Source organism: Sminthopsis crassicaudata, chromosome 1 (genome assembly GCF_048593235.1).
Source record: "Sminthopsis crassicaudata isolate SCR6 chromosome 1, ASM4859323v1, whole genome shotgun sequence".
Classification (NCBI taxonomy): domain Eukaryota; kingdom Metazoa; phylum Chordata; class Mammalia; order Dasyuromorphia; family Dasyuridae; genus Sminthopsis; species Sminthopsis crassicaudata.
In genome coordinates, this window is record NC_133617.1 from 481,557,624 (window position 1) to 481,571,236 (window position 13,613).

Consider the following 13,613-nt stretch of genomic DNA (forward strand, 5'->3'; position numbering starts at 1 on the left):
GATAATGAAGAAGCACAGAGGCTGATGGAGCTCAGAGCTTATCTAGTCCAACCTCTGCCTGTATACTTTGTTTTTGAGGCAATTGGTGTTAAAGTGACACAGCTATAAAATGTTAAGTGTCTGAGATCAAATTTGAACTCAGATCCTCCTGATTTCAAGGGTACTGCTCTATTCACTGCACTACCTAGCTGCCCCCTCCACCTCTGCCTGAACAGAAGATTACAGCTAGAAGGGACTTCAGAAATTCTCTAGTCCAATCCCCTTCTACAGATGAAGAAAATGAAGATGTTTGGAGAGGCTGCGACTTTGATAGTGCCATACAGCAAATCAGCCAGCCATCACAGATGCTACCTAAAAGAAGGTCAGACCTTTCTGACACGGTCAAGATTGACAGGGGCCAAGCCAGGTTACCTGCTGGCAGAAAAAAAGAGAAAGCTTCTAACCACCTAACCTGACTGTTTCAAAATCCATATGTGTAGGTCTTTCAACAAAAAGCAAGAAAAAGGGGTGTGAGTATGTCCCAATGAACATCTTTCTGCTCTCCCAGATTTGCAGAGAGATGTACTTATCTTTTCATTTCCTTTCAACAAGATGTTTACAATCTAACCAAATCCCTGTCTTATTAAGAGTCACATCCTAATGCATTTCTGCTCTAAGTAAATTACTCATTTGAAAAATTCCATAACCTTAAATTTTTTGCATATAGAAGAACACTAGTAAAGCAAAGTGCCAGAGTGAAAATGTATCCTTGCTTGTAATTCCTTACCAACGTACTGTCCTAGAAAGAAATGTAACTGAAGAGTAAAAGCACCTCTTGAAGTAAGAGCAGGGTACTAATTCAAGAAGCCATCTTGCTGACAATACATTCATTACAAACTTCAAACTATAAAATAATATCTTAAGGCAGAGAAACCTGTTAAGATAACAAATGAGAAATTCATTTGGGAAAAGCCAGTCAAAAAAAGTTTCAATCTGAGAAAAAGTTAAAACCATCCCTTAAAACTAGCTTGAGAAATCCTCAGGGCCTGAACATGGGATAGGGAAAATACAGCTACGCTATACCTCATGTGTTATCTCCATGGGGTCATCTTCAATTTTTCGTGGGTCTACTTCCGTCTCTTGCAACTTCTTGGTAAGTCTTTGAATTTCCTCTCTGAAGTGGTAAGGGCAAAGATCAAATATTATTTGTAATCATAATCTTTCTTTTGAATAGTGGAATTTGATGAATGTCCCACAGTGAGAAATAGGCACTCATTAGGTTGTCCTGATACATTGGGGATGACCTGGGGATAACACAGTCATGTTGATATTAATAATGTGTTTTGTCTGACCCCAAAATCTAGTAAAACAAAATGAAAATTACACAGGGACCAAATACCAAACCTGGCTTGGACTCAGACCTAGCATTAACTTAAATAGATGTAAGCCTGAGAGCAGGAACTACATGGTTCCCTTATAAAGTGTTATCCTAATTAGGTTAAATGGTTGTAATAAGCAATGAGAAGAGGAAAAATATAATTCCTCATTACAAACACTGAAGATGAAAAAAGAAAACATTATTTTTAAGCAAATATATCATTTCCTCATTATTTCAATTCCCACCTTCTTAAAAAAAAAAAAAAGTTAAAATACTATTTATTCCCTTCTCTCCCTCCACCCCAAACAAATCAAGTTGTCCTCTTCAACTGATCATTTCCAGGAATTTCTTAGTGATGACTCAATACAAAATATTTCTGTTCAGCTTCTGCTTTTAGTTCATCAATACTTTCAGATTAGGTCTTCACCTTTTTGCACTTTTTTGACCCCATTCAAAAAACACCAGCATGCATTTTGCATTCTCTTTACAAATTCAGGACACTTCAATCCATTTACCTCATGGTATCTTCATTTTCTTTTCTGTCTTTTTCTGTATCCTCCACTTTTTTCAGCTCCTTCTCCAAAGCAGCTTTTGCCTGTAGTAACTGCTTCATTTCCAAACTGAATATACAGGATCAGAGGGAAATTTCAGTGTTCATTTAACATGTTCTTACTTATCATTATCTAGCTTAATCAAATGACTACAGAAATTATTTGCTACTCAAAACAATTACCTTAAATACCACCTATTTAAATGTGAATTTTTCAAATTTGGATTTAAAGAGTTTCTTTGTTCACACAAAATATAGTTTAATTATAAATAGAAAGACAGTGGGAATGACAGGATTTGGCTTCTAAAAAGACAGAACTTAGTGGGCTAAATCAACAGGATCATAGTTAACTGCCAAACAAATAGCATGATACTCAGAAACTAAGCAAATAAACTCAATCTCTAAAAGTTAGATTTATCCTGACCTGATCAGAATTATAACTATACAGAGTAGAAAAGTATGTAATTACAAATCTAGCAGAGGCACCACATTTCAATTAAGCCAAAAAAACAAGGTACCAGAGAAAGAAAACTGAATAGGAAAAAAATTCATCCTTTTTTTTTTTTTTTTTTTTTTTTTTTTTTTGCTTTACCAAATTCTTATAACCAAAATTTAAAAGAATACAAAATTGGATCAAATACTGTTATAATGGTAAGAAAACAAACAAACAAAGAACCAATTCAATCAATGGCCTGTTTATTTCAAGCAACATATGATAAAATTTCATTATGAAAAGAATTGGAAACTCCTTTGGAAATCACTGCAATATGATGTGGCCTGGATTTGCATTTTTAAGTAATTTTTCTAATAGTGTGATTTAACCCATTTTTGATATACTGTAATTTATATGCATTAGGGGTAATTCAGCAAATGTTTTATTACCACTAAAGCAGAATTTGAAGCCAAAGTCTAAGAAATTTCAGCATAGTAAACAATTCTTTATTGAACACTGTCAGTTTGGGGCCTAGAAAACAGATGGTTTTCTCCCAAACCAAACTAGATTTACTTCAGATGCAAAACTGTTTAACACGAAGAAGCAAGAACTTTTTCACATGGTGGAAGGAGGGTAGCTGTGTTGCAAAGAGACGTACTCTTTATCAGACAGCTGAGCTTGCAGAGTGCTCCGGTCCCCCTTCAACTTTCTCACTATCCCTCGAAGTCGATCACACTCATCAGAGTGCTCAGATCTCAGTAGATCCTGTGGTGCTGTGTTTGGTGCTGACTGAATCAAAGGAACCAATCTGACCTGTTCTGGGGAATGAGATCCTGTGTTCTCGAGCTCACCCACTTTCTGAAAACAAACACAAATACTTAGCTATTATTTTTCTTATTTTTAGATTTCATAGGCTTTATAGCTGGAAGTGACCTTTATGGATCTATAGGTCTCATATTGACATCTTAAGAAGGAACAGTCTTAAGATATTTGCCTATTATATACTGTTTACTAAAATAATAGAGGTTGAAATTCATTAAAAATTTTGAGGTTTTAGCAGTGTTATCTGAGATAATTTATGAATTGAGGAAAAGAAAAAATTCTTGTGAAAAAAAGGTAGCAACAGAAATGCAAATCAAAAGTTAATTCTGGATCACTTAATAACATCAACTTTTTACAGTTTACAGGAGACTTTCCTTATAACGGCACTGTGAGAAAGTATAAGTGCTATTATCTTCATTTTGCAGAGGAGGCTGAGGTTTAGAGAGGTTTGACAGCTTGTTCAAAGCCATACACAGCTAGTAAGAAGGGAAGTAGAATTTGAATTTGGATTATCTAATCAAAGGTGAGTCCTCTTTCCATTCTACTATGGATCTTCCAGGAAGGACATATTAGAGCTCAGGCTTAAGAGTCCTACGTAGGTGGCAAAGAATAGCAAAGTAGTCAAAAGCTACTATGAAAATGAATTGTAAACTGGTAAGCCAAAAACTTTCAGGATTTTTTATGCAATAACTTGCTATTTCTCATTTTCTAGATCCTTCTGATAACCTATAAAAACTAAAATTTTAATTTAAGAGAAAAAGATTTGTTTTGCTAGTTATGTGAACCAGAAATACCTTAGTTCTCCATTTTTATTGCATCTTCTCTAAAATTATTTACTTTAATTTCCAGATATGCCCCCCCCCAAATTTTTATAGCCACTTTTTTTGGTAAACATCTTAAAAAATTATTTTTGAGATATTTTCCATTTATTCTAAACATCTGCTTTGTTAGGAAAAAATTTAAATTTTTCCTCAAGTGTGTTGACATTCTATTAAATTCCAAAGGAATTAGTTCAGTTGCTATATTTGTATTAAGGATTTAGAAATGCAAGTTAGTTCATAACACTGTACACTGTATATATGAACAGAAGAGGAAAAAAAAAAGAAAATAAAGTTACAACTAAATGAAAATAAGTATTAATGAAGCTGTATCTTGAAAAGATAAGATTTTTAAGAAGCCACATTAAAAATAGCCAAATAAAATTGGCTACCTGTACTATTAGAAATTAAAAATGTTATAAACACTTGTACTGCATTGATGAGTGATCTGAGGCATGATGCTTAATTTCTCAAAAGTCTTGTGCTAAAAGAATATTTCCCTATGTGCAGCAAAACATAAAAAGAATATGAAACCATGGCTTGCACCATTTCATACTATGTGTTTAAAAAAAAAATAAGAAATTCTACACATTACTGTCCTGTTTGTTCTTCCTTCTGAACTTTTCTCTTCTGTGTTTACATTTTTTTTGGCCTTCTCAATTAAAAACCAAGAAAAAGGAAGGAGGAAAAATCCTGTAACAAATAAACACAATCAAGCAAAAACAATACACACAGTGGCCATCCCTAAAAATATATCTTTGAATCTTCAGTTTTATCAGTTCTTTATCTTGACTAACATGCTATATCATGGGTTCTCTGGAGACATGACTGGTCATTGAATTGTTCAGGGTTCTTCAGAATGTCGCTGAACTTGTATAAATTATTATCCTAGTTTTGCTTACTTTTTTGTTAGTATATTCCACCCAGAATTTTCCAAAATTTTTTCTTTTATCCTTTCTTGTGAGAGTCTGTTTCTCACTATGAAGAATAAGAGGCCTAGACAAGATAATCTTTAAAGTCTCTTTTCAGCTCAATGATTCCAATGCTTAAAAACACTTTTGTCTGCTCCTTTGCAATCATTTTACATGTTTAGGGTTACTTCTTCAACATTATCAGTCCCTCTAAGGCAAGCAAGCAAGATTTATGAAAATAGCTTTATGTGGCATAGAATTTAATATGACACATTTATTGATTCTTAGTACTTTAAAAAAATTGTAATGTCATGATTATATATCTTTAAGTATCGATAGAATCAACAAGAAAGGATCTGCAGTTTTAAGTTATTTTTAAAAGTTAACAGTTATAAGATAACTTGCCCCCAAATTACCTGTATTTTTCACATGACTAATAAAAAAATAGAAAAAAAATTATAAAATGGGGGAAACCATTTACCAAATGACAACAAAAGTCCAAGTACATTAAATTACTAAATCATATACATATGGGATGTAAAAAAATTTTTTTAAACAGCTTTAATGGAAATAAAGGAAAAATGAACAGTTAATCGACATGTACATTAGATAAGTGGTAAAAATGTCAATACACTCCAAGTTTATTTATAGATTTATTCACTATTAATCAAAATAACAATTAGGCAAAGCTGAATGAGATCATTTGTATAATAGTTCAGGATACCAAAGGAAATTATGGAAAAATATTTATGAAAGTAGATGATTCACTCAGCCTGATTTGAAAATACATTATTAGGTCAGTCAATAAGCATTTATTAATCAGTTGCTATAATGTCAGGCATTGTGCTAAGTATAAGGAAAGAAAGACAAAAACAACCCCTTACCCCTAAGAAGCTCATCTTCTAATGGAGAAAATTATAGTTAAATAACTAAATTCACAAAGTAATTTCCAGGCTATGTCCAAAGGACTATAAAGCCATTCATACCCTTTGATCCAGCGGTGCCATGATTGAGTTTGTATCCCAAAAAAATCATAAAGGAAGGAAAAGGACCCACATGTACAAAAAAGTTTATAGCAACCAAGATAAGATCAAAATGGGTCCATGATTTAGGCATAAAGAATGAGATCATAAATAGATTAGAGGAACAGAGAATAGTCTACCTCTCAGACCTGTGGAGGAGGAAGGAATTTATGACCAGAGGAGAATTAGAGATCATTATTGATCACAAAATAGAGGATTTTGATTACATCAAACTAAAAAGTTTCTGTACAAACAATACTAATGCAAACAAGATTAGAAGGGAAGTAACAAATTGGGAAAATATTTTTAAAAGTAAAGGTTCTGACAAAGGTCTCATTTCCAAAATATATAGAGAACTGACCCTGATTTATAGGAAACCAAACCATTCTCCAATTGATAAATGGTCAAGGGATATGAACAGACAATTCTCAGATGATGAAATTGAAACTATTTCCACTCATATGAAAGAGTGTTCCAAATCATTACTGATCAGAGAAATGCAAATTAAGACAACTCTGAGATACCACTACACACCTGTCAGATTGGCTAAAATGACAGGAACAAATAATGATGAATGTTGGAGGGGATGTGGGAAAACTGGGACACTGATACATTGTTGGTGGAGTTGTGAAAGAATCCAGCCATTCTGGAGAGCAATTTGGAACTATGCCCAAAAAGTTGTCAAACTGTGCATACTCTTTGACCCAGCATTGCTACTACTGGGCTTATATCCCAAGGAAATACTAAAGAGTGGAAAGGGACCTGTATGTGCCAAAATGTTTGTGGCAGCTCTTTTTGTTGTAGCTAGAAACTGGAAATTGAATGGATGTCCAACAATTGGAGAATGGTTGGGTAAATTGTGGTATATGAAGGTTATGGAATATTATTGCTCTATAAGAAATAACCAGCAGCATGAATACAGAGAGGTTTGGAGAGACTTACATCAACTGATGCTAAGTGAAATGAGCAGAACCAGAAGATCACTATATACTTCAACAACAATACTGTATGAGGAAGTATTCTGATGGAAGTGGATATCTTCAACATAAAGAAGAACCAACTCACTTCCAGTTGATCAATGATGGACAGAGATAGCTACACCCAGAGAAGGAACACTGGGAAGTGAATGTAAATTGTTAGCACTACTGTCTATCTACCCAGGTTACTTATACCTTCGGAAGCTAATAATTAATGTGCAACAAGAAAAAGGTATTTACACACATATATTGTATCTAGGTTATATTGTAACACATGTAAAATGTATGGGATTACCTGCCATCGGGGGGAGGGAGTGGAGGGAGGGAGGGGATAATTTGGAAAAATGAATAAAAAAAAAAAAAGTATATAGCAGCTTTTTTTTATGGTGGCAAACAATTGGAAAATGAACTCATCAATCGGGGAAAGCTAAATAAGTTATGGTATATGAAAATAATGGAATATTATTGTTTAATAAAAATAATAAACAGGTTGACTTTAGAAAGGCCTAGAAAGATTTACATGAACTGATGCTGAGCAAAACAAACAGAACAAAAAGAAAACATTGTATACAGCAAAAATAAGATTGTGCAGTGATCAACTATGATGGACTTGGTTCTTCTCAACAGTTCACTGATCCAAGGCGATAAATAATAAATAATTCAAAATAAATTTTGAATGGAAAACACCATCTGCATTCAGGAAGAGAACTATGGAAACTGAATGTAAATCAACATATGCTATGTTCACTTTCCACCCCCTTTTTCTTTTTCTTTTCCTCTTGTGGTTTTTCCATTCTGTTCTGATTTTTCTCTCTCAATAGAATTTATAAAAAAAAAAAATGAATGTACATGTATAAATTTAAAAAATGTTTTTCTGTGTAACTGAGGAAAATAAAAATTAAAAAACAAAACAAAGTAATTCCCAAGAATGGCAATCCAGAGAAGGTGAGTTTTTATCTGAGTCTTGAAAGAAGATGGAGGAAACAAAGAAGCAAAGGTGAAGAAGGAAAATATTTCAGGCAAAGGGGAAGGGCAATACAAGAGTAAGGAGAGAAGGAAGATGAAATATGGTATGTAAAAAACAGCTAATTGGCCAGTATAACTGGATTGTAAAGTACATAAAGGGAAATGAAATGTAAGAACACTGGAAATGTTGAATATCTATGTTGTAAAGAATTGTATATACCAGAGAACTTTATATTTGATCCTGGAAGTAATAAGGAATCATTAGAATTTAATGAATAGATAGGGTAGAAATGACAAGATTTGACAACTGACTGGATATGTAGGCTAAGAAACTGAACATTGCACTGATGTTGTCGTCTGGAGGTGTCCTTGACAGTAACAAGGAAGTTCAAAAGAATTCCAGAGGATTTGGAAGGAAGGTAATGAATTTTGTTTTAGACATGTTGAATGTGAAATGCTATGGGTAGAAATGTATAAACGGCAACTGGTGACAGAGAACTGGAGTTCAGGAGAGACACTAGGACTGGATCTAGAAATCTTGAAATCATTTGCATAAGAAATAATAATTGCACCAAGATTGCCAAACGAGATAGTACTGAGAGAAAAAAGAAGGCCCAAGACAAGCCTTGTGTTTTCCCCTAGTCAGTAAACATGATAAGATGATGCAGTAACACAAACTGAGAAGAAACTATCAGATAAGTAGAAGAGAATCATAGCAGCTGTGTCATGAAAATCCAGAGAGGAGAGTGTATACAGGAGAAGAAATTGATCAAGAGGGTCAACTTTAATAAAATAGAAAAGTGTTATTAATAATTCAAAAGAGGGAAAAAGGAAATAGAACCAGATATAGGATTCACATTCTATAAACTCAATAATAAAAACCATTAGAGAAAGGAATTATAAAAGAAAATTTATCATCGCAATTTTGAAAGAGAAAATTTTCTACCTTTTGAACATTTTTGAACATAGGAGGAATGACTATAGGCAGTGTGTAGATTTGATAATATATTAAAAAATTATACATCAAAAAGCAATGTATTCAAAATAAAAAGAAAAGGAAAATCCTGCTGTATTGTAAATATATTTAAAAAGTTATTTCTAGAATGGGAACTGACACAAATTTATAATAGTAAAGTCTATTATATATATATGAAAAATCCAAAGACATGAACAGAAAAATTTCTAAAAGAGAAAACATAAACTGTTAATGACCATTTGAAAATGTTGTCTAACTCTTAACAATAAGAGAAAGGCAAATTTAAAACAATTCTGAGGTACCATCTTATATCCATTAAATCGGCAAGAAATGTAAAACAATAAAATTCGATATTGGAGGCCCAGGGGAATCTATGCACTGTTTCATTTCTGGTGAAAATGAATTTGAATGTTAATATTTTTTATGGTCATCTAGAAGTATACAAAAAATAAATAAAATTTTGATCCAGTGATCTCACTTCTAGGGACAAACTATAAATATTACTAAAAACAGTTACTGCTATTTTGTTTGGAGTAGTGAAAATCTAGGGGAAAAATAAATATGTTGATATACTCAAGTTGGAAAATGGTTAAATAAGATGTAGCACATCAATGTAATAAAAAATCATTATAACACAAAAATTACATATATAACAAATACAGCATGGGCTGCTAGACTTAAAGTTAAGAGATCTAGGTTTGAATCCTAGTTCTCTAAGTATAGTACATCAGTTAACTTTCTTAAGGTTCAATTTTTTCCTCATCTGTAAAATGAAGATAATACTTTTATTATCCCTTCACAGGGCTATTATAAGGAAAATGTTTTATACATGTAAAACTGCTATGCAAATGTAAACTATAAATACCAAGAAATATAGGCATATGGAAATTGATACAAAGAAAACAAAATCAGAACAATTTTACACATTTTAACAGTATGAAAGCAAAAGCAATACAACTTAAGAAGTATATAGATGCCTGGCACATAATAGGTATTTTAAGAACTGCCTGTTTACTAACTGATTAAAAAGAAATTGGAAGAGAAGGTAAGAGAAAGAGGGAGGGAAGGAGGGAGGAAGAAAATCTGCTTCCAACAATCCAAAATAGAACAGAGACCACAAGAAACACCAGGAGTCATAGCTGAATGGCTTTGAAAGTAATGTATTGGGGGGCAGCTAGGTGGCACAGTGGATAGAGCACCAGTCTTGAGTTCAGGAGGACCGGAGTTCAAATCTGGTCTCAGACACTTAACACTTCCTAGCTGTGTGACCCTGGACAAGTCACTTAAACCCAGCCTGGGGGGGGAGGGGGAAGTGATGGAAAGTTATGTATTGAATTTATTATTTATTTTTAAAGAAAAATAAACTTTACATACAATCTTTTCCTGTTCTAATAATACATATGGAGGTGTTCATTTTATTTGCTATTTCTTAGTTTCAGAATTTAAAAAAATTAAATGAAAATTCATAAAAAGAGACAAGAAGAGGACAGAGTAAATAAGTTATTGTTAATAATGTGCTGGAGAATCAGCTTTGGAGACAGCAGAAACTTGGTTCAAATCCCACTACTGCAGAGAAGTTTTCTGTCTGACTCTCTGCAAGTCATGGTTCTGGAAACTCTCTGTCTCTTTCTTTTGGAGGCAATCAGGGTTAAGTGATTTGCCTAGGATCACATAGCTAGGTCAAGAGTCTTGATTTGAACTCAGGTCCAGTGCTCTGTCCACTGAGCCACCTAGTTTCCCTATTCTTAGTAATTCTCTAAGCTACAGAATAGTGGCTGATCTCCACTAGTAGAGCTTCCTCACTTTAAATTCCTTACACCAATGACATTACAAATCTTGACCATGTTAAAACAATTGAAACTTATCAAGATGACTAATATTTCATTGGGTCAGTTTTTAAAAAATAATTTTTAAAAACATAAGTCATATCACTTTAAAAATGAAAAAGTTTAAATTAAACCAAAAATTAAATATAAATAAATACAAAACAAAAAGCTCAAAAAACTGTTTCAAAAATAATTATGTCACTCACCTTTTCCAACTCTGAGATTCGTCTCATTAGCCTTTGTTTACTCCATTCACTATAACCTAAAGGGAACAACAATGCCTTTAATAGACAATCAATCAGCATTTAATAAGTCCCTACTATATGTCAGGTACTGTGCAAGACTGTGAGGATATAGTCAAAAATGGGAGACACTCCAGAGAAGGCACCATATATGTATAAATAAGTATATACAAAATAAATACAAGATAAAAGGGTAGAAGAAAAAGGACTGTCAATAGAAGCACTAAAAAGAAAAGCTTCATGTTTAAGGTGGTGTGTTGAAGCAAATGAAATGAGGGATGTTAAAAGGTGCAGCACATTATCAGAGTGGGTTACAGTCAGAACAATGGCACAGAGGTGGGAAATGGGGAAAACAGCAAGACAGTTGGCAGACACAGGACATATAAAGGGGATAAAGGAAGGAATAACAAACAGAATCACTCATTTCAAGGGGCTAAATAAAACTCAACTTTCAGAAGCTGATATAAAAGATGAGATAATGGGGAAGGAAATGAGCTTTTCTATAGCACTTATATGTGCCAGGCACTCTGCTGGGAGTTTTGCAAATATTACCTCATTGGATTTTTACAACAACCCTATACTGTAATTATCCCCATTTTGAAGTTAAGAAAACTGAGGCAAATAGAGGTTAAGTGACTAATCCAAGGTCACACAAGTCAATAAATATCTGAGACTGGTTTTGAACTCCAGTCTTTCTGACTCCAGATCCAGTGATCTACCCATTGTGCCATAAGCTGACTCTTTAACATTGAAATCTTAAACATCACTCCCACACCATGTTAAAATTCAAAAGGCATATTTCAAGTTATGTCAAGATTCATTGCTATTTGGAACTATGGCCAAAGGGTTACCAAACTGTGCATTCCCTTTAATCCAGCGTGCCTCTAATGGGTCTGAATCCCAAAGAGATCAAAAAAGGGAAAAGGATCCACACGTGCAAAAATGTTTGTAGCAGTCCTTTTTGTATTGGCAAGGAAATGGAAACTGAGTGGATCCCATAGTTGGGGAACAGCTAAATAAGTTATGGTTATAAATGTGATGGAATATTTTTGATCTATAAGAAACGATCAGCAGGATGATTTCAGAAAAGCCTGGAAAGACTTTACATGAACTGATTTTAAGTGCAGTGAGCAGAACCAGAAAAACATTGTATACAGTGACAAGAAGATTATGGAAAAATCAACTGTGATGGACTTGGTTCTTTTCAAGTGATTCAAGGTAATTCCAATAGACTTGTCATGGAAAGAGCCATTTGCGTCGAGAGAGAGAACTATGGAAAATGAATGTGGATCAAAACAGAGTATTTTCACCTTTGTTGTTATTTTTTTTCATTTTTCTTTCACCTTTTGATCAGATTTTTCCTGTGCAGTATGGTGAACATGGAAATATGTTTTAAAGAACTGTTTTTTTTTTTTCTGGTTTTACTTGCACATTTTTTTTTACACATTTCCTTATGAATCATATTAGGAGAGAAAAATCAGAACAAAGGGGAAAAACCACGAGAGAGAGGAGAAAAAAAAAACAGAAAAAAAAATGAACATAGCATGTGTTGATCTATATTCAGTCTTGGAGTTTTCTATCCAAAGTTTATTGGGATTGTCTTGGATCACTAAACTGCTGAGAAGAACCAAGTCTGTCATAATTGATCATCGCACATTCTTATTGTCTGTATACAATGTATTCCTAGTTCTGTTTATTTAGCTCAGCATCAGTTCATGTAAATCTTTCCAGGCTTTTCTAAAATCAAACAACAATATGCCATTACTTTCATATAACATAACTAATTCAGCCATTCCCTATCTACTCATTTTCCAATTCTTTGCCACCACAAAAAAAAAAAAAAAAAATAACTGCTACAAACATTTTTGCACATGTTCATATAACATAACTGATTCAGCCATTTCCTAACTATTCATTTTCCAATTCTTTACCACCACACCTCTAGAGAGCTGCTACTAACATTTTTGCATATGTAAGTCCTTTTCCCTCCTTTATGATTTCTTTGGATACAGACCCAGTAATGGCACTTCTGAATCAAAGGGAATGCACAGTTTTATAGCCCTTTGGGCATAGATCCAAATTGTTATCCAGAATGATTGGATCAATTCACAGCTCCACCAATACATTAATGTTCTAGTTTCCCCACATCCCTTCTAACATTTATCATTATCTTTTCTTGTCATCTTAGCTAATCTGAGAAATATAAGGTGGGATCTCAGAATTGCTTTAATTTGAATTTCTCTAATCAATAGTGATTTAGAGCATTTTTTAATGACTATAGAGCTGAAAATTATCTATTCATAGACTGATGTTTAGAAGAATTACATCTGTTTAATATATATTGAACTGCTTGTTTGTTTTTTTAATGGGAGAGAAAATTTTAGAGCACAAGGTTTTGCAAAGGTAAATATTGAAAACTATCTTTGCATGTATTTGGAAAAATAAAAAGTTACTTAAAAAAAAAAGATTCATTTGCCTAATGGTAAAGATATAGACTCATTAACTGCATGCTTTGACTCTTCAAAAGATAAATTCTTCCCATAGCTTTGTGGCCTTGTTTCAGATATTACCAATATGCCACCTAATCATGTAGCTGGGCAAAGTAAAGGTTGAGACTCTTGTGGAATCTTTGATCTTTACCCTCATGGAAAAGCTGAAGTTAAATCCCCCTTCATTTGTAAATGCTCTTGTAGATGATATTTGTAGATTATAC

The 13,613-nt window shown here is 33.3% G+C and overlaps 1 protein-coding gene across 9 annotated transcripts in view; it reads right to left on the reverse strand.

Annotated features, from left to right (window-relative positions):
* The window catches only part of IQCE (IQ motif containing E), a 100,063-nt gene that overhangs the window by 26,265 nt on the left and 60,185 nt on the right, over positions 1-13,613 (reverse strand). For 7 of the 9 annotated variants that reach the window (XM_074281179.1, XM_074281183.1, XM_074281182.1 and 4 more), the window contains 4 exons: positions 10,865-10,920; positions 2,999-3,198; positions 1,873-1,977; positions 1,063-1,153 (listed from right to left, as the gene is read on the reverse strand). In XM_074281179.1, the coding sequence (XP_074137280.1) occupies positions 1,063-1,153; positions 1,873-1,977; positions 2,999-3,198; positions 10,865-10,920 (452 nt within the window). The remainder of the gene's footprint in view (positions 1-1,062; positions 1,154-1,872; positions 1,978-2,998; positions 3,199-10,864; positions 10,921-13,613) is intronic. The other 2 variants (XM_074281186.1, XM_074281185.1) reach the window with 1 other exon arrangement.